The 21,042-nt window shown below is 54.7% G+C and overlaps 1 protein-coding gene across 1 annotated transcript in view; it reads right to left on the bottom strand.

Moving 5' to 3' along the window:
* TNR (tenascin R) overlaps positions 1-21,042 on the bottom strand; it is a 62,750-nt gene that overhangs the window by 19,591 nt on the left and 22,117 nt on the right. Inside the window, exons 7-13 of the mRNA XM_024551740.2 lie at positions 16,713-16,898; positions 7,500-7,589; positions 6,501-6,764; positions 5,641-5,910; positions 4,340-4,459; positions 3,526-3,672; positions 1,138-1,257 (exon numbers count right to left, since the gene is read on the bottom strand). Of these exons, the coding sequence (XP_024407508.2) occupies positions 1,138-1,257; positions 3,526-3,672; positions 4,340-4,459; positions 5,641-5,910; positions 6,501-6,764; positions 7,500-7,589; positions 16,713-16,898 (1,197 nt within the window). The remainder of the gene's footprint in view (positions 1-1,137; positions 1,258-3,525; positions 3,673-4,339; positions 4,460-5,640; positions 5,911-6,500; positions 6,765-7,499; positions 7,590-16,712; positions 16,899-21,042) is intronic.

Below are 21,042 nucleotides of genomic sequence, written 5' to 3'. Positions count from 1 at the left end.
GGGTGACATTGGTTTATAAAATTACATAGGTTTCAGGTGTGCAATTCTATAACACATCATCCATATATTGCATCATGCAGACCACCCAAAGTCAAGTCTCCTTCCATTACCATTTATCCCCCTTTCTGTCTTCTAGGTCCCCCCACCGCCTTTCGCCCTGGCAATCATCATACCATTGTCTGTGTCTGTGTTTTTCTTTGGGGGGGGGCTTTCTCTTAATTATGAAAATTAAGACATCTGCCTTGCCTTCTGTCTGCCGATAACTTTGTTCTCTGGGTTCCTGAAGATAACCCACAACAGTTCTGTGATCACGTACATAATTTAGGCAGGGAAATAATTTCTATAGGCCTAGAGACTTGGACTCTTCAACACTGTTTTCCTTTGGACCTCACTATTCAGTTTCAATAGTGTATGGTGAACAAGCGTGGTGAAGAAGACTTTGAGACTAAGGGTTCATGTAGGCTCAACCTTTGGGGCTGGATATGGGTAGGGAAGACTAAAGCAACAGAAGAGCTTATTAGTTCTTGGTCCTTTGTCACCTCTTGTATATTATCTGCTCCAAACAGGGTCCCATAATTTTAGTGTTTTTCTTGTTCTGTAAATGTGTAGAAAAGCCTGCTTTCTTTTTTCTTTTTTTTTTAAAATCCTCACCCAAGGATATGCTTTTATTGATTTGAGAGTGAGAGAGAGAGAGATTGATCGATTACCTTCCATACATGCCCAGACCAGGGGTCAAACCCACAACCCAGGTGTGTGCCCTGACTGGGGATTGAACCCACAACCTTTTGGTGTACGGGACGATGCTCCAACCAACTGAGCCACGCCAGCTAGGGTGAAGAGTCGACTTTCTTGCTTATAGCATTTTGGAGCAAGTCTCAATTCAATTCTGAGTTTATCTTCCTAGTGCGCTTCCTCTGATTTTGTACGTGCCCTTGGCTATGTGCCGTCCTTGCACCTTTTGTCCCAGCTTTCTCAATCCCCATAGCTGATAGAGTCTGGGGACATCTGGAGGACAGGAAAATCTCTAATTTGTCCCTTGGGTTGACCAAACGTTTTGGGGTTTTTTGCCTTCATGCTATATTCACTCCCGTCCCCACCACGCCTACCTGTCTGAACGACAGGCCTGCAGAAACCCACCTGAGAAGCGTGTGAGAACAATGACGTAGCTCTCCACGTCGCCCCCTGGGGCCTTCCACCGCAGCAGGGCTTCCGTCGGAGTGACGTTGGTAGCCACCAGATCCTCAGGGTTGTCCATGGCTGAGATAGGACAGAAGATCAGGAAAAGGAGGTAGCGACTGCAGGCCGGAAGTGCAGTGGCTGGTCCCCTGCAGTTCCACCCACAGCGTCTCCCAGAGTTGCACCCATGATGACACACGTCTGCTGCTGTGCCGTCCAAAACAAGGGGGTGAGTGCAGACCGCTTTCCTTTTTCCCCTCCTGCTTCTGGCAGCCCCTTCCTCTCCTCCCCATCTTCCTTCCTTGCAAGTACCCAGTTCTCCCAGACCTTTCTTTTAAATCATTCAGGTGCTGTCAGGTGCTGTGGGGGCTTCCAAGGCATGCTGTGTGTCTTAGGCATTTCAAGCTAGATGGAAAAACTAAGAACATGTAGAAACTGTTCTGATTCCTTAGTGAATGGGAGAATATGCTTCTTGGGCTATCTGCACTTTCACAGATGCGAGGGGCTTGTCTCGTGACCCCTGTGAGTGTGCTGGCAGCTCCGCGCAGCCCCTAACTCAGAAGGTCCTTGTGCAATGACCGGATGGGGACTCAGGCTGCCTCTGACGTCCCACCTGGCTGCCGCATCCCTGCTTTTCTGCTCACAAGGCTCAGCTCGTACTGAGTCCTGGTATCTCCCTGTGATACAGAGAGGCAAGGGGACTCTTCCAGGCTCAAGGCTACAAATGCTGTCGGGAGAACCGTCTGCTTGTCACAGGACCATGTTCCTATTCAACTGCCTCCTTCCCATGAACTTGGGACCTATTTTGACAGCAGATGTGATTACCGTGGTTTGGGTGCCAGCTCCAACTCAGTGCCACGTGATGGACGTGTGGATGAGGGGTACTGTAGTTCTGGCCCTATTCTGTAATGGAAGGGTTCTACTGCTTGCCTGTGTCCCTATTTCAAAGCCACAGCAAGAAAATATTTTTATAATTTTAACATCTGAATTGCATCTATCATCTCTGCCTTCAGTGAATGATTTAAATTCTCATAGTCTTTTATGAGAATTACTGAAGAAAAGTCTTCTGGAACTGGATCAGCTTCGTATCTCTGAGCTTAAGCAGGAGACCCGGAAGGAGGGCTCGTTTCCGAAACTGTACCGTCACAGACGCACGCTGACACAGCGACAACAAATGCAACAACATTAGATGCTTCTGCAAGCAATCTGGTTGTTGGAAGTTCACCAAAATAGCGCCACCTGAACTTGAAGGAGGGTGGTTAGGGATGATACACTGTTGAGAGATACTTGCTGTTTTTGACCAAGATCCTAAGAAATGCGTTGTTTGAGCCAAGTTCCTGCTCTTTTGCCTTGGGGATAGGAGACTCTTGAAATCCATTTTATTGTCTTCAGTGAGAAATGCCTAATTTCTTTATCATGAATTTCTAAGCCTTTCAGGACGTGTAAGGGGGGCTTCTGTTGACTCACTGGGCATCACTTCGGGTCAGTATTTCTTGATACTTTAATGGCCACAGGTGATTTCATGGAAGGGGTAAAACTGAACCAAAAACACGGCAGGGTTTTCTGTAGTCACGGGCCTGGAAGGAGACTGGGGAAGACTCGAATGGCCTGTGGGTGTCTTTAGAGGAATAATTTTGAGTTTCTGAAGGGATGTGTCTTAGCCGTGACCTTAAAGATGCTGTTTACCCCTGTGCTACCTCTGCATGGTGGGCTGGCTGAGGGGCCAGAGAAGGAGGGGCCATGGAGCCCTGTCCTCAGGCCCAGAAGGGGCTCATTTCCCAGAGGAGGCCGGCACCTTCTTCCTCCATCCCTGGAGCATAAAGCAAGAACAAACGCAGCTCCTTGGCAGCTGTGGCCACATTCGATGAGAAGTTTCATGACTGCAAGGGTTGGTGCTGGAATAACAACCCCTTCCTTCGCTGAGGTGAAACTCCCTTCTCTGAATCATCTAAAAAGTTAGAGGGGGTGATTCAGATGTCTGCTCTGAAATTCACTTCCATCATAGGTCTTTCAAAGGTCACATGTCAGACTGGAAGTTCCATGAAAATCACTGACTTAGACCAACACGACTCCTAGAGGGTCCGGGGAGAGAGCACTGCCTAGGGAGAGAGAAGCTGCAAACTCCTGTGCACAACACGGTGACTCAGGGCAGTGCCCAGGAACGGAGCCCTCGGGCCCAGCGCCAGTGCGCTCTGGGTCAGCCCGAACACCCTCACTCTTCGCCCCTTTCGTTTGTAGCAGGTCCTCAGTCAGGGCTCTGAGTTGGCCATGCCAGGGAGACTCGCCTCCCCGTGTGCACGAGAGTGCAGACATACCTACCCATGTGCACGGGAGTGTGGATGGGCCTACCTGTGTGCACGAGAGTGCAGACACGCTCACTCTCCTCCCTGCCCCGCACGCTGTTAAGGCTGATTTCGTACTCGGTAGCTGGGTGCAGCTTGGTGATGGTGAACTCTGTCACAGTGTTAGGCACCACGGAGCTGTCCAGCCGCCCCACTGAGGAGGAGCAGAAGCCACAGTTAGCGTTCAGGGGAATCACATCAGCACAGCTCACGCTACAGTCTGCAGAGGGGCTCCTGGGAGCACCGGGTCGTGATGTATGGACGGGTGCAAGGCTCAGTGCCTAGTAGGGATTGTGTCCTCCCCCAAGGCCACGTGCACCACGAAGGACTGGCAGGATGCAGGTCTGGCCAATTTCCTCTGACTCATAACTCTGCTGCGGTGGCAGAAATGGGGCCACCATCACTGCGATTCCCTCCGAGCCTCCACCTGGTTCAGCAGGGTCTTCAGGTACCGCCCCCTGCCCAGGGCCCTAGTCCTAGACTCCACTCTTTCAAGAACGTGCACATGACCCTGGCTCTTGGCGGCTACTTTCAGGGCTCTTTGTGCCTCAGGACACTGCCTCAGTGACCGTGACCAGTTCCCCCTGCCAGCGAGGGCATGTTTTCTGGGTGAATGTAGTGAAGCCTTTTACGAGAACCGCTGATGGGTACAGAGCTCCTTGGCTACTGCCCACCCGGCTGCGCTCACTCTGATGGGACGTGCCACAGAGAGGAGAAAACATGCAGGTGGGGTGACGTCCCCTGGGATGTGCTGCTTCCCCCACACAGCTTTCTCCCAGTTCCAAGTCCCATTCATTGGGAAAGTTGAGTGACCCCCTTACCTTGTGTTGGCCGATAGGACACTCGGTAGTAATCAAAAGATGCGACAGGGGGGCTCCAGGAGACCACCACGGAGTCCTTGGTCACATTGCTAATCGTGATGTCTTTGGGGGGATCAATTCCTACAAGGGACCCGGTGGTTGTGGGAAAAGACAGAAAGCACAGTGTGAGAAAGGAATCCCTACCCCTGGTGTCACACAGACCAAGAGCTGATGGTGTCCCAAAGGCAGACAAGACCTTGCTGTGCGCACGGGCACCTTGAACCCCGTGGTCCGGGTGAAGTCCCGCCCATGACCCTGTAGGGAAGGCCCAAGCCAGTCACAGAAGACAGTTTAATGACATGAAGTCACGCTGGCAGCTCTGTGCCTGTGCAGCAACTGTCACCTACCAGCGGCCAGCCGGGCAGGGGCCTTTAAGTCTGTTGTGCATTTTGTTTTGAACTAGGAGTAGCATGGCCATTCCTCTTGGGCAAACCCAGCTCTGTCTCTCTGATTTTTTTAGCTGCCCCTTGTGGTCCATTTGGAAGAGCTGGCTATTGACTGGAGAGGGATTTCAGAGCCTAAGTCCAGGAAAAATCCACTTTCTTAAACTGTATTTCCCATACGCTGTGTACTTTATTCTTTCTGTGACTGCTGGAGTACCACAGGATGGAGACCAAGGGAGGGTTTAACCCACTTGTCCAGCTGTGAGTCCTGGCCAGGCAGAAGCAAGCTACCCAATGCTCAAGTCGTCGCCCGCCTGCGCGCTCGTATTTGGGCGTGTATTTGGGAACGATGGGATGTGGATGGGCCAGTCCGTCTCACGGTGCCTGTGTTTTCCAAACGACACGTGAATCCCAAGAACGAGGTTGAGTTCTCAGAGCACCAGGTCCCACACGGTTGAACACAAGTCCATCGATTCTGGGGAAACATCCTCGGCATCATTGAGCTCACTGAGCGGTCAAGAGCTGGCTCCCCAGAGTGGAAACAGAGCTTGCTTTAGTGGAGAAGGGTTTCCTCGTGGAGACGAGCTCTCTCCTGGGCTTTCGCCCAAGCTGGTGGTGGGAGGACCTCTGGACCGACCCACCTAAGCCCTGTCTCCTCAAGGCATTGGGTGCATCCTACCTTCTAAATGTCAGTTTCCCATCTTGGACATTTTATGCCACTCTGGAGGGAGTGGCTTTTCCACAGCAGCTCACAGACCCTCTTTGGCTGAGTGAGGCAGGCTCCCACTCCGTGGGTGTTTCACTGTGTACGTTTTGTTGACTCATCAAAGGCTATGTGGGGACCCCTCTCCCACCTGCTGTCCAGCCCTCCAGCCTCACCTGTGGTGATGGAGCCCACGATGGGCTCAGAGGTGACGGTGCCGTGGACTGCCACCAGGTTCACGATGTACTCGGTGGCCGGCTGCAGGCCCATCAGGACAGCATGCCTCTTGGTGGCATCCAGGGAGACCTCTGTCATCTCATCCTCCTCATCCCGGGGGCTGTAGTTCAGAATGAGTCTGTCTGCTGGGGGGGATGGGTCACTCCAGGTGATGTTCACGCTGGAGGAGGTCACGTGAGAAAAGTGCAAATGCGAGATGGGGCGGAAGCCTGCAAGGCAGAGGAGAGGGGAGGTTCTGAAGCTCACGCAGGGGTGGGGGCACTGATGAGGACCCCCCCCCCCCCCACACACACACTCCCAGCTGAGCCTGAGGTCCGCCTCCTCATGCTCCAATCCTGTCCATTCTGCTTTCTTCAAGCCACACTGAGAAATGAGCGCCCTGGGAGGGTAACACCAGCATTACCTCTGACTTATTTATAATACCCACCCTGGATTTAAAGCCTATATCCTGTAAGGAGTTTAACACCATCCCATGGATCTTCTGAACGTGGCCCCCCCCTCCCAACTTAGTGTAGGTGGGGACAGATGGGCACAACTAACCACTCTGCTGGGGCGGGAAGGAATCAGGAGCATACTGTCCTGGGGAGGCCTGTGGGGAGCTCTGCTCACCTCTCCCCTTTACTTCCAGCTGGTCCCTCGTGATGATTTATGAGTTTCTCCTCTATCTGTTCTTCCTCTGTCCACACCCCTCCTTTCTCTAAGTGACATGGGGCACGGGGAGAGTGGGCTGCCTGGGTGACCAGCTCCCAGGGAGGTCCAAGGGTCCCTGAATCCAGCTGGGTTGCTGCTGCCTGCGTACCCGTGAAGGCGTCTACAGTGGACTCCAAGCTCTGCTGCCGACCCCTCTCAGCGGCAATCGAGATGATGTACTCTGCCCCGGGTTCCAGGTCGGTCAGTGTGTGCGTGCTCCTGTCCCTGGGCACGGTGACCTCTGAGGCGATCCCCGAGGACGGGGTGAAGGTGATTCGGTAGTGGTCAATGGGACCGCTGGCCTTGGTCCAGATGAGGGAGATGGAGGTCTCCGAGGAGGCCGTCACCACGAGGTCTCGAGGGCTGTCCAGTTCTGCGGATAGACATATGGAGCCCCCTTTACCGTCTGCTGTGGACGTCTAAGCTCTCAGCTGGCCTGCTGACCACGAGGATCAGCCCGTCACTGGCGACACACTTCACTCACATCTCGTTAAGCACCTTCCCTTTGAAAGGCGGCCGGGGGCTGGGCAAACAGTTGTGCAATCTGCAGAAAGGCTACAGATTTTCAAGCTCTCCAAATTCATTGGCTCCCAGTCTTCCTCACTAAGCCTATCAGGGTAGCGCAGGAGCCACAGGTAGGGCTGTGACATCCTGGCAACAGCAGCCATCTCTGTTGCTGAGGTACTACCCAGGACTTGTACCTCAGGCACTAGAGTGACTCTGATATTTACCCGGGACTTGGAAGAGGGACAGCCCATTCTGCCTGCTGTGGGGTGGGTGATCTAGGAGAAATATGACCCACTCTGGTGCCCGCTTGTTTGGGAGTTTTCACCTCTGCTCCAACAGCTCTGGGCACCCCCTCGACCAAGGAGGGCCATGCACAGCTGGACGGGGAAGAGGGCGGGGCTCCATCCTGGATGTCAGATGTCAGGGACTAGACACAGGGACTCAAAGGGCTGCAGGTGGATGCTGTTCCCTGCTGTGAGCTGTCGCCCAGGGACCTGCTTGCTGGGGCACTGCCTTCCGAGCAGCCCTTGCCAGGACAAGCCCCCACGGCTCCTTGGGGCCACAGGGTCTCCTGGTCTTCCGCACCGATTCGCCTACTCACCTGTCCTGGCATTCATGGTGGCTGGTATGCTTTGCTGCGAGTTCATGACAGCAGATATTCCAACGCCGTACTCAGTGCCCGGCACCAGATCTGTCAGTAGGTGCAGAAACAGGCGTTATTCTGAGTGTGTCAAGGTGGGAAGGCCAAGAGAAAGGAAGCGAATGATCTCAGACTCCTGTTCAGCTCTTACGTTTAGTCCTTCCCGAATCCCCCCCGACTATTAGGAAATCCCAAATTCACCACTTAGGCAACCCACACCCAGTCAACAGGACGAACTGGTCAGTGCAGAGCTTCCTTCTTGCTGTTGGTCTCCTTGGGGAGGCGGGGGGCTCCCCTTGTCTGTGACCTTCAGAAGTGTGCCCTCCTGTGGACGGTGTTCCTGTGGTACTTAGAGTCTCAGGTGGCTACAGCCGGTGAAGGGACCCCTGGCTCGCACTGTGAATCGGGGGGGGGGGGGGGGGGGGCGGGGGGGCGTGTAACCTACCGGGACTGTGTGGACACAGGCCTCCAAAGTACCTCCTGGGTGTTGTACATGAGGACCAAGCTGCACCTTTGGCAGACAGTGACTGGGGCCTCACGGGGATGCCCGTGTCTCTTCAAGGGAGTGATAGTGCGTGGTCTCTCTCTGAGCACAGGGCAGTCACGAGGGCCCCACCCTCATAGCCCAGTCACTCCCGAAAGGGTCCGCCCTCTAAATGTAGGAGGGCTCCACAGCACGTGGCCTTCTCCCTGTGTGTCTCTGCTCTTTGCTTCTCCTAAAGACACTGGTCACTCTGGAGTTAGGGCTCACCCCTCCCCGGAGCAGCTGTGACCCCCTCAGCATCGCTGGGGTGTCGGGAATGATTCTGAGAGGAAAAGCACGGACAGGGCAAGGCTTCCTGATCAAATGGCTTGGTTGAATGAGCACCGGGGCAGTGGAGGCTGTGCACCAGCCTGTCCCCTGCCCCCCCCATGTGGACTCAGCGCAGGCTCTGCAGCAAATCCCCCACGCTCGAGCGCGGCAGGCCCTCCCAGGCCTTCCGGACCAGGCTTCCTGGCAGGAAAGCATCAGGATCAGCCTTTTCCCTCTCTCAAACCAGCCCCACCCACTTCCTAGCCCTCAGCTCTTCCTCCGCAGGGCCAGCATTAGTGGAGGTGAACTTTGAAGTCGGACAGAGTTTGAGGTCTGTCAAATTTCCATTAGTATCCAGGCTCTGCCACTTTCCGCCTGTGTCACTGTGACCCCCTACCGTCTGTAGGAGGGGATGAGTAATAGTCTCTATCTCAGAGGGTCCTTGTGAGGACGAAATGAACCATGTGTCAAGTTCAGTGCCTGGCTCATCGTGACAGTAGCCACTATTCTTGTTACCTTGCTCAGCGAACTATTCCAAGACGTTGAGTCCTTTTTCCCCCATGTGTTCCCCAGGCAGGTACAGGTTGGTCCTTGGCACACCTGTTGTTGGTTTTCTGAGGCTTAGCCTGGTGGTTCTGATGAAACCAGTGATTTGGGGAGGCCAGGTGTCAGCGAGCAGCTGGCCCCTGGCAGGGCCGACACCTGTCGCTAGATTGATGGCGTGAGCGTGGTGCCCAGATCTGTTCAAAGCACACATTCATCTCCGCCAGGAGCCCCAGGCACATCCTTGGTTGGAGAAATCAGATTACCTTCGGGACATAAACTACTTTACCCAGGCAGCTGATTGAGACCTTCAATTGCCTATAATGAAGTAGAAATTCTGCGACACAGATGAAGGGTGACGGATCGAGGGAGTAAGACAGAAATTATATGGTGCCAAGCAGATCTAACATGCACTGTTTTCATCCCAGTTTCTTATTTATGAAGCTTAAATGAAATGCTCAATAATTTACAATGGAATCATCTTCTTCCAGAAAACTGTGGAGCAGAATTTCAAGTACCCGCTTCCCAGGCCTTCTGTCTGGGAAGTGGGGAAGTGGGACTTGCTTTATAGGTTTCTGCCTGCTGCTTTCCTTTGATTTTCGGGAGCTTTCTTCCCACGCTACAAGCGATTGGTGCTTTTTGCCGGCAGGTGAAATGCAGTTCCGCCGAGGAAGAAAATGTGTATCTGAGGCGAAGGCAGTTCACTTCTGTATCAGCACGTGGAGGGCTCCGAGGGATTTCTCGCGCCTTCAACATCTCATTGCTCTCTGTCAATGCCCCTTCATCTCTCCTTCCAGCTCCTGCACGTGGGAGCACAGAAATGGCTCTGTTCCCTTTCTCAACAGTAGCTCAGAAAATGCACCCCAGAGGAAAGCACCAGTCTCTTACACCAGCTCCTCCGCTCAGCTTGGAGGCCAGTGCTGTTCTCAACTCTCTCGCTGCCCGCTCTTCTCTGAACTCCTACAGCACATGGGGTGCTCCCTCACCAGAGGTTACTGAGAGGCTCCTTTGTGCCAGCAACAGGCTATGAACTCGGGATACCAAGTTCAGGGACAGCTGAAGGGACAGCACCCTTGTCCTTACTGAGATTTCAAGAGTCTGTACTGAAGAAAACTATTCCTTGAGCACCTATAGGGCTGCATGCCACAGGTGGTTGGGAAAAATAGTGAAGAGCCCTGGCTGGTGTGGCTCAGTGGGTTGGGCATCGTCCCGTAAACCAAAAGGTTGTGGGTTTGGTTCCCGGTCAGGGCACGTGCCTGGGTGACAGGATTGACCCTGTCGGGGCACTTCTGGGAGGCAACTGATTGATGTTTCTCTCTCTGTCTCTATCTAGCTTCCTCTCTTTCTGGAATTAATGGATATATCTTTGGATGAGGATTTAAAAAAAAAAAAAGAAAGATAGTGAAGAAGAAAGGGAGAGATGGAAAGAGGGGTAAGAATCGGAGGAGAAATTTTGGGTGTCTGATGGTCAGGAACACTATTAGCATCTGCAGTTCCTTCGGGAGTCACATGCGTTAGCCCTCTTCACGCCCCCGCGGCTCTGCTGGGAGGGCGCTACTGAGGGGCAAACAGAGGCCCAGGGAGGTCCCTGCCTTGACCAGCGTATGACGCTCATATACAATAAAAAGACGGGGTTGGAACCCACGTCCTTTGTTCTTTCTGGCCCATCATAGCATGGCCCCCCATCCCTAAAACTCCTCCAGGCTAGAAGAGGGGAGTGGAGTAAGCAGACTGGAACTGGGGATCGATTTGGTGCTCCACCAGGGGGCGCTAACCAAGAAATCGTTTCGGGAGTGGGGGTAAGATCAGCGGCGGGAGAAGGGACAAGATGAGGAAAGGAAGAGGGAAGCAGATGTGGAGTTCTCTGGTGGTCAGCACGGGGCGTGGTGAGCAGCAGGAACTAGCCAGTTCTCCGCCACCATGCAGGGACCAAGGGTGACAAGGCAGGACGACTGGCTTCCCCTGCTGGCAGGAAGTAGTGGGACCAGGAGCCGGGAGAAATGGAGACTGCTGTCTCTTGCCAGCAAAAGCAGGAGTGAGACACCTGGAGACTGCAGGCTTGGCTGGGTTCAGGTGGACATGCAGAAATGCGGACTCTTTCCATCTCTAGCCCCCTGGCTCCTCTCCCGAGCTCTGGGATGCTCAAGCCTGCCCAACGGGGGCTGGGGGTCTGGTGGGCCCCAGTGCATTTGCAGGTCACCTGCCTTCAAAGGCAGGATGGATCCTGTCCCTCAAGGACTTCACAGCCATTCTGTTAGTTTTTAGAGACATTACATTATTATATTGCTGTTGTTAGTTTTCATGTTGGTCTCCTCACTAGGGTTAAGGGGTTCGATTTTTTGTATTTTAATTCAGTATGCAGCGTAGTGGAGAGAATGTGCATATACAGTGCAGAGAGACCTGGGTGGCCTGGGGTGGGGGGCGTGTTGGGAAGACTCCCAAGAAAGGGTATTGGACCTGGGTTGAAAGGATCGAGGTACATTTGGTTGGAGAAGAGGGAAAAAAACATGCAAAGGCAGATCTGATAAAGCAATTTGTGACAACCAGGGCCCCTCCTAGGGAAATCTCCAGCAGTGGAATTTGGGTGCCAGAGGCTCTTAGGTGGGGACGTATCTGGAGACAGAAATCTTCTGGGAGCCCCTGAAGTCACGCCAGAGAGGCAACAATCCCCCTTCTCCATGCAGGGCAGGGCGAAGCTCCCAGGCTCCCCTCCTTATCTCCATGGGTGGTGGTGGGCGCTTCTCCTGAGTCCCCCTCATGAGGCAGGTCTCCCATGAGGTGGGACTTCCTCAGAATACGTCCCCTGCCTTCTAAGCACTGGTGACTTTCAAGCACCAAGAGGAGCAGCCAGGGCCACGCTGACATTAAGGAAGGGACTGGCTCCACAAACCTAAACTTAAAAACTGTACTGATACCAAGGAATGCTCTTGAGGCAGCGGCTCTTTACCCCGTTCTACGGGAACACCCTGTCTCCGGCGGTTCCCACCTGGCTCTTCCCCAGTTCCCTTTCCCCAGCCCTTTACCATGAACAAGGGGACAGACACCTTATGTGCCAGCTCTGGCGAGGAAGAGGGCTGTGGACGCCCTTTCCTCCTCTCTCCTACTTGGGTCTCCGCAGCACAGTCCCCACTTGCTGGTCCCTGGAAGGTGGTGCTGTGTTCAGAAGGTGCCTTACCAAAGTGGCCACTTGGGGGCACTGTGACTTTGCCCACAGGAGGCTCAGCAGAGTCTGGCCCGCCTGGGCGCCAGGCCCACTGCCTGACTCCTCCTCCTCCGCAGAAGAGCCTGCAGGGAGGGCGTTGAGGGTCTGGCACCCTGGCTGGTGTTGGTGTTCAGGCCCTGGCACAGGAGGGGGAAGGGACAGCCAGTGCCTTGCTCAGCCCTGATCTGCCAGCTAGGCTCCTCCAGGAGTCTCGGATTTCTCCATGGCAACCCCTCCTACGGACATGCACATCTATACCTTTGCCCCTCGGGGAGCCCACCTTCTGACCACTAGGCCCCCAGGAGAAGATGGGTCCAGTAGAACCCTTTGTTCCAGCAAGCAGAGGGCCGGTGTGGAGGTGGCAATTCCTGCGGCCTGGCTGAGCCAGGGGGGGTGGGCTCTGCCACAAGTCTTGGCTTTCTTGCAGTCCTATGTTGTGCCGTGAGGTCTGGGTTTGTGGTTAGCGCCCTGCTGGTGAGGTTGAGGGGGTCACATGCAGAGAGAGGTAGCTGGCTGGGAAGTGACGTCAGGAGGCACGCAAGTAGGCGCCCCATGGGCTGGGCAAGGGGTGTGATGACTGGTCTTGGGGTGCTGGGTTGGAGCCCATGCTCACTGGCCATCGATCGGGCCAGCCCTCCTGCCTGCCTCCCACCACGCGGTCCTCAAGTGTGGGCTCCCAGTCATGAGGGAGGATCAGGCAAGGGGGTACTGATAGCTGAGGACAGACCCTTTTCCCTTCTTGGCAAAACATGGCGGCCATAGTCCTTTCCGATGGCAGATCAGCAGGCCACCCCAGAGGCCGAGGCCAGAGCAGGGCTCACACTTTGCACCGGCCCCCGGCAGGGCCTTTGACCAAGTTCCAGCCAAGGATGAGAATCTTCTCTCCTCCCTCCCTCCCTCTACCACACGTTTTCTTCATGGTTTACCGTTTTTGCATTGCTATCCAGAAAACAGTGGGCTGAAAGGCTGAGTCTAAAAAAGAGACTTATTATTGAGGACACAGAAGCTACCAGAGTGAAGAAAGAAATATCACTGCAGACACGGAGCCTGTTGTTCAAAACAAACTCGTACTCCAGAGGGAATTCGCTGGGCGCTGCCTGGAGAGAAAAGCGGACAAGATGTGTTCGGCGTGTGACGCCCCATCCTGGCCTCTGTCAGTGCAGGGGGAGGGTGGTAGGGGTGTGTGCTGCGAGTCCTCGGCATGACTCAGAGACCCCAGGAGTCCGGAAGGGTCTCGGGTCCACAGCGAGGGGGTAAGCAGTGGCTGCAGAGATGGGGCTTCTGCCGGGAAGAGAAAACACAGGCGCCAGAGGACTTCCGAGGGCTAGAGTCAGCAACGAGAAGTGAGGGGGTGTGAACTTGTACCAGGGGAAGGCCAGGCTGCCACGTATCTGGGTCTGGGCTGTGTGGGGATTAAAAACCACCCAAGGCCAAGTGGCTACTGAATGTTCACGGGTACCAGTCCCTGTCCTAAGTGCCTGTCTCTGCAGACACAGACGGTTTCACTCCGTCCTCACCACGGCCCTCTGAGGTACACACGGTGGCCTTCAGGCCAGGAGCCTGAAGACATTTGCCCAGGGGGTGCACATCGGTGAACTGGGTCTCAAACCCAAGTGGCTGCTTCCTACCCATGAATGTACACGCGGACCACCCGGGGCTCCTCGACAATGCAGGCCCTGATGGGGTAGAGCTGGGAGGAGAGGGCTCTCCCCTCTCCCTGGAGACGCCCTTGCTGCTGGCCCCCACACCCCATGCTGAGAAGGAAGCAAGGGTCCCTACTCTGCCACATCCAGAACCATCCGTCAGTGCCTAGGCTCTCCTCCCCCGTGGTCCCCACCACCAGCCTTGTGGGGAGTGGTCTGCTGTGTTAGAGCTTCTTAAAGTCATTGAAGACACGAGCTCATGAGAGACTCTCGGGATGCTAGTGGCACCTTCCCCATTTTACAGGTGGTGAAACAGGCTTAGAAAGGTGAAGTCAGTGGCCCCGAATCACACCAGACTTGGGTGAGCCGAGACACAGCATCCTGGGTGCTGGCCCTCACCACGTTCCTCGAGGAAAGCATTCAGTGAAAACTGGGGCGAGACCCTCTGCTGGGAGCCCTGATTCTTACTGACAAAGGGACAGGGAGGGTGGAGGTGGGGACCAGAGGGGTTGCTGCAGGTGAGTGCACGTGCCCTTCTCACCCAGACTGGGTTCTTGTCTTTTAAATGCAAATAAACAACATGTTCCAAACCAGAAAAAAGCAGGAGTGGGGGCCCTCGGAAGCTGATAAACTCTTGTCTTCAGCGTCCAAGGTGGGGAGTTGGCGCAAACCCACAATCGTTTAGAGCTGGGACCAAGCCTCTACCTCACTTTGCCTTCCCTCCATCATGGCCCGCCCTTCTGCGTCCCCAGACGCCACTGCTGGAGAGCCAACAGTCCTTGTAATTTGCATCTCAGCAAGTACAGACATACTTGATTTCCTTCTGTGCCTATAAACTCTTCTTAAGTCACATAAAGCCATTTGCCTTTACAAATCTCCCCAGCAGTGAGCTCCCTGGAATAGTTATGAGTAATATATATTTGCAGGTTAATTTCATCAGCCCAACTCTAATAAAAAAGAAATCGACCTCTCCAAGCCCACTCCTCGGTAACAATCTCCTGTCCTTGTGAGTCCGCAGTGCTGGCGCCTGGGCCTCTTCAGCAGGCTGCAGCCTCGGAACGGGGAGGCTTTTGACCACGACCCGGAGCCGCCTCTGAGTCGCCGCCCCTCGCTAGTTCGTGAGCCTGGCCAAGTCTCCCCAGTGCCCTGAGCCTCAGTTTCTGCATCCGTGAAAGGAAGATGCTACCCTCCCTCGTGAGGCGGTGGAGGTGAAATGAGCTGTAACTCCGCGAAGGTGTCTGGAGGAACACAGGTGATGGATGAAGGTAGAGTCTCTTTCCCCTGGAAGAGGGGAATGCTGGTGAGGATGTGACTGGGTTTTTCTCTACGTCTGTTATGATTTTATGGTGTATCTGCCATCCGACAACTAGCCATCATCCTTGGAAACTGCTAATCGCCAAATCAGCCTGAGGCTCTGGGCAGGGTTGGGCTGCGCTTGGAGTCAGTTCCCTCCTGTATCATTTCAGCTTTTTGGTTTAGCTTAATTTCTGTGAATGTCTCCAGCTCTCTGTAAAGGCCCTTCTGCCAGCTGGTCTGTTCCTGCTACATCTAATTCACCCCCATTAACCTGCTTGGTCAGCATATCTTTTCATCTCCTGGCTGTGTTTTCAGGAGCGCGTCTGCCTGGAGAAAAGCATTTATTATATTTACTTTAACTGGCCTCATTTGGCAAGGCGGTCTGGGATCTCAGCTCAGGAAGAAAACAGCTCTGATTAGTCTGCCCTTGTTTACTGGACGCACTCTTTGCCGTGTGTCCCTTGTCCGCTAAGATGGCAGATGCTTCTGCAGGGAGCCAGGACACAGCTAAACAGTCTCTGTGTGACAGCCGTGGTTTCCACGTCCCACACGCCCCGCACAGCCAGTCCTCTAACCCTCAGGGAAGTCCACCAGGCAGGCCTTGGGTGGGTGTGTCTGAAGCCCCCGGAGGGGCACTGTCTAGGCTCCTATCCCCATGGGGACAGGGAATGCTCCCAGTCAGGCATCGTGGTGACCTTGACCATCGTCTTAATGCACAGCACTGTCTGTCATCTCTCCTGTGGACTCTGGCACAGCCTCGTGACTAATCTCTGCCTCTGGCCCTGACCCCTTGTCCCTTCCCCACTGCAGCTACACAAACCTAGGTGTTGGGTCCCCTTCTTTAAAATCCCTCAATGGCCCCCACTCCCACTCCACATAGGGCACTCACCTTGTCACTGGCCTTTGTCACCTATGCCCCAGTCACAGTGAACATTTACAGTTCCATCCCTCCACCCCTCCGCTGCTTATCTAGAACCCAGTAAGCGCTAGCACTGTGCTGGACACTGGGAGCCAGTGATGAGCAAAAGTAAACATGGTCCACCTCCCACAGAGCTTTAGGTTGAGGGCCGGCAGTGACAATGGAATCATCACACCACAAGTGTGCCATGACAAACGAGGGGTGCTTGGAGAAGGGTGGTAACCAGGGAGGTGAGGCTGCAGGACAGATGACCTCACTTCACCTGGGAACTAGGCAGACTCCCCGAAAAGGGACAAGTGAACTGAGAGCAGAGAGGGAAGCAGACATAACTCACTAAGTGGGTGGTAGGCGAGCCTGAGATGCAGCGAGAACCGCATGGAAGCCCCACTGCAGGAGGGGGAAGGTGTTGGAGGGACAGAGAGAGGTGCGCCTGTGGGCCTGGAGCCCGGCAAGTGCCAGGGTACACAGGAGGGATGAAGGGAGGGAGACGGCAGGAAGACCAGGCAGGGCTGTGCAGGCTCTGTCGTGGCCTGGGGTTTATCCCAAGAGCAGTGGAGTCCCTGAAATGCTCGTGCATGGGATGGCATGATGAGAAATGAAAGACAAGCTGTGACAGTAGCTTCGACCAGCTGGTGGCATGCAATGGAGAGCAGCAGACACGTGGTATGACAGGTACTTGAGAGATTAAATCAGTGGCATTGGCTGTGGTCGGATGTGGGGCATGCGGGCTGGGGAGAGCGCCGTGAGGGTGCGGGCTCGGGAGCCAGGGCTCACTCACCAGTGAGGGTGGCTCTGGTGGTTGGGCCCATGCCCTCGGGGACCAGCAGCTCGTGGTACTGCTCGCCTGCCAGGGTGCTGTATACGACCTTGTACTCCTGGACCTCTGCTTCACTGTTGTCCCACTCGAGGTCAAGGCTGGTTGCTGTGCGGGAGCCAACCCGCAGGTTCTTGGGGGCGTCAATCTCTACAAAGAGTCAGGCATCACCAAGATCACATGGGCTGACGTGTGTTCTTCGCACATCTGGAACCCGAACACGCTCTGCGGTGACAGCCCACACCTCCTGACACTCTGCCTCACGTGTGGGTGGCCCCTGAGCCAGGTCAGCCAGGACAGGTGTGCAGGCAGCGAGGAGCGTTTTACTCAGGAGTTAGATACCCGCCCTTTCCCTCTTCCCCCGTGTCCATTCAGAATTTCCAGTGGTGTTCTAGAGATTTAAATGGAACCCTTTGCCTCATATGCTTGATACTGACTGAACGAGGAGAACCCCGGTAGGAGAAAATCAGAGACAGCGTGCACAGGACTGAGACGGGCTAGAGGAACACCACACCTGACCCCTGAGCACAAGGAAGACTGCCGAGGGCAAGGTTCTGAGGTGGCCTTCCCCTGGCTTACCTGCACAGACGCGACTGAGAGGTTTGCAGGTTAGAAAATGCTATAGACCAGTGCTGGCAAAGGTAGGTGTATAACTGTTCGTATGGAAAAATATATCGTGCAAGAATAAATAACAATATAAGCATAAACTGTTTCATGTGACATGGTGGAAAGATGTGGGCTTTGGAGCCAGCCTCAGTGTGAGCCCCAGCTCTGCCGCTTACTGTAATGGGACCACAGGCGAGTCTTGTCACCTCACTGGGCGTGGACGGCCACATCTGTAAAATGGGCTAATAATACCAACGTTGTAGGTCCTTGTACAGATTAGACAATGCAAATGCAGCACACGCATGGTGTCTGGTGTAAAAATAGGTGCCCAAGCCCTGGACAGACTTTCTGTTGCCTCCAAAGCTCTCTCTGAGTCCCAAGAGCACACTTGCTCTCTGGGGACCAGTATGTCCAGCGCCGCGAGGAGACCACCACCATTGCGGCCTCTCTCACAACCTGGGGGGCTGCATCTTCCTCCCAGGATGGGTCATCTCAGGCTCATTTTGGCAGAAAGAACACAGACAACTTACAGGGTTACCAGGTAATAGGCACTGGCAAAAAAACCAAAACAAAACAAATCACCCAAATACAACACCCTGCCACCTACAAAGTTCTAAATAGGTCTTGTCTTTGAGACTTGGAATCAACCTGGGAGTGGTCCAGCGTTTGTTCTGAGACTGCTTTGATTTGCAAATGCCAGGTGAGTGTCCCCAGCTGTGCTTGGGGAAGACGTGGGTGCGGGACTCGTCTGCCAACAGCTGCTCCGGAGCGAGGAGTGTTCCGTTTAGTGATGTGAATTGGGTGAATCTTTAGGCAGATTTATGTCTGCAGCTGCTTTTCCTGCGAATGGTGCCTTGCTCAGTGTGGCTTCAGCCGTGGAGACGTGGGTGGAGTGAGGGGCTCAGACTGGGAGGCGTGTGGGAGGGCCTCTCGGCCAGTCCTGTTCTGCTGCTCGGTCTCCCATGGGAGGACAGGCTGGGATGAGGGATGGATGGCGCTGGGCTTGGGGTTTGCGGCCTGAACGGGCGGAGGGAGAGTGAGTTAGGGCTATGGTTCCTGCTGAGTCCTAGGGGCAAAAACCCCAGACTTTGCAAATAATGGTTTTTGGTTTTTGGTTGTTTTGTTCGCTTGGTTTTGTTCTGCCTGAAGGCCTATGTCCTATGAATAGGGGGTAGTATTGTCTTGGAAGGGAGCAGACATTTCCAGTGTTGGTGATGCCAGAAGAGGTCAAGCCAGGGGATGAGGGCTTGTTGGGGGGTTGAGGTGGGGGACCTTTGGACTGGGTGGGGTGAAATGGTTAGTGCCCTAGTGAAGTGGTTTGAAGCCTGACCTCTGGGAGGGGCAGCTGCAAGTCACCCCTCTGGGGGAGAGCTGGGCTTGTCCCTCCACCTGCCAGCAAGCCAGGGGCATTGCAAGGACTGATGTGGCTCTGGACTCCTGTAACACCCACATCTAGTCTCTAAAATGCGAAGTAGGTTCAGCAATTTTCCTGTTGAACACTTGCCTCTTGCTTCCTATTAGCAACTCCTAGGCGTGGGCCTGCTGGCTCCGCGTGGTCAGGCCCTGCCTGCTTCTCAGGAGCCACGTTGTAGCGCCGGCCCCTGTGCCCACTGGGCTCCAGCTGCACTGCCTTTGTCCCCACCCCTGAAACACATCAAGCTGACTCCCATCTCAAGGCCTTCGAACGGGCTGCTGCTTTTGCCTGGCACGCTCTTCCTGGATCCTCACGTGGCTTGGATTGCATGGGTGTCGATTACAGCTTCACCTCCTCAGAGGGATGTTTCTGAACTGCTCCCTCGACATCACCCGTTTCACTTCCCCGCATAATATTCATGAGTGATGTGGCCTGCGTGTTTCTTTTCTTCCTCCTCATCCAGGTCCCCCACCGGAAGCTAACTCGTAAGAACTGGGGTCTTGTCTACCGCGTTTATTCTGGAGCCGCAGTGCGTACGTAGGACAGTTGTGGCGTCTGCTAGGTGTTCAGGGAGCACATGCGAAGTGACTGAAAGGATACTGTTGGTTCTCTGTCAAGTCTGTGCCCCGAAAGCCATCAGAGGAGTCTGGCTAAATATCTCGGCTGCGTGGCTCCGAGGGGTGCTTGGGGCGTGGTGCTTCAGGGAAACGAACAGCGTCGCTGAAGGGCAGCCCATCCTGGCTGGGAGGCAGGTGCAATCACTTTTGAGCGTGGAAGACCATCCTAGCGTGCCATCAGTGTGGACAGGGGCAAGGCCCCAACTGTTGGGGCTTGGGCCTTCACATTAGCTTCCTAGGGTTGCCATAACAACCTACTGAAGCCTGGGCGGTTGAAGCAGTGGGAATGTGTTGTCCCGGGACTAGAAATCTGAGATCGGGTGCCCGCAGGGCCGCTTCCTTGTGGGGCCTGTGCGGGAGAATCTGCGCTGAGCCTCTCACTGGTGGCTTGCTGGCACCTTTGGCATTGGCTGGCTTGTTGAGAATCACCCCAGTCCCTGCCTCACCTTCACATGGCACGCCCCCTGGGTGCTGTCCATCTCTGGGTCCAGATTTCCCCTTTCTATAAGGACACAGTTGTACTGGAATAAGGCCCATCCTAATGATTTCATCTTCATTCGATCATCCAGGTAAGGTCACCTACACAGGTACCGAGGGTTAGGACTCTGACATCTTTGTAGGGGACACGATTCAACTCATCAGAGGTCTGGGACATTCGGGTTAAAGCAGTAGCCTCTGGTTGGCCAAATGCCCCAGAGGCTGCATTCAGCCCCTTCAGGGATGCTTGGAGAGAAGGTCTTCCCATGGGGACAGAGGGTCCCGGGAAGTCCCTGCAACTAAAACCAGAGCTGCGGTGGGATGGGGTGGGTCCCACATGGGCTGCTGGGTTTCCTCGGGCCGGCTCTCTCCCACCGCTGGCCTCGGTGAGTTTACACCAGGGCTCTGCCTTTCCAGAGCAGCTCTAAGGCCCAGGCAAACATTCTGCTCACCACGCGGGAAGCCGATATGTTTTAATTGCCTGTGCAATTAGTGCGCGCCTGGCATTGAGGCCATCACCTGGAAAAGCACTTCAGCTAATTTGAATTTAAGTGGAGTTCTGGAATGATGGAGGGCCCCTCCTCCGGGGACCGGGCACTCATATCATGCAGCCGGCACCTGCCAACCCCTGGCCTGGAGGGCTGGTGGGCAAAGCTGCTCGTGTCTCCCCAGCCCCATGCCGCCCTCCACCTGGAGCAGAGCAGGGCAGGTGGGAGGTGCAGCCACCAATCCCCCAGGCACCTCGAACCAGAGAATCTGGCAGCAGTGAACTGAACCTCAGGGGGAGCTTCCGGGAGGCGGAGCTCAATCGTCTCGATTGGGATTTCTCTGGGCCTCCAGCCAATCCTGCCTCCATCTTGTCAATCTGGACATCACGCATTTGCTTTTCATCCCCTTTCATGCCTGGTTGAACTCCTTATCTGGGCAAAGCACAGAGAAACCACTTTTCAAACAGAAGCTGTTTTAAAGTTTAAACAGAATGCAGCACCTGTGGCCCACAGGAGACCCCACAGCCTAAGCAGGCGGAGTTGCAGGGCTGGGACAGGCTGGCCTTGAATTCACCGTGAACAGACACTGTGTGAGGTTGTTCCCCACGCTAGGCCCTGAGCAGGCTGTGTTAAGTGAGAGAGAAGAAGGGAAGGCAGTCAGCAGAATTTAGTTTCCACGTTTGAAAGGTGTG

Source organism: Desmodus rotundus, chromosome 12, assembly GCF_022682495.2.
Source record: "Desmodus rotundus isolate HL8 chromosome 12, HLdesRot8A.1, whole genome shotgun sequence".
In the NCBI taxonomy this organism is placed as follows: domain Eukaryota; kingdom Metazoa; phylum Chordata; class Mammalia; order Chiroptera; family Phyllostomidae; genus Desmodus; species Desmodus rotundus.
Note: the sequence above shows the minus strand (reverse complement) of the source record. Positions and strands in the feature narration are given on the sequence as shown.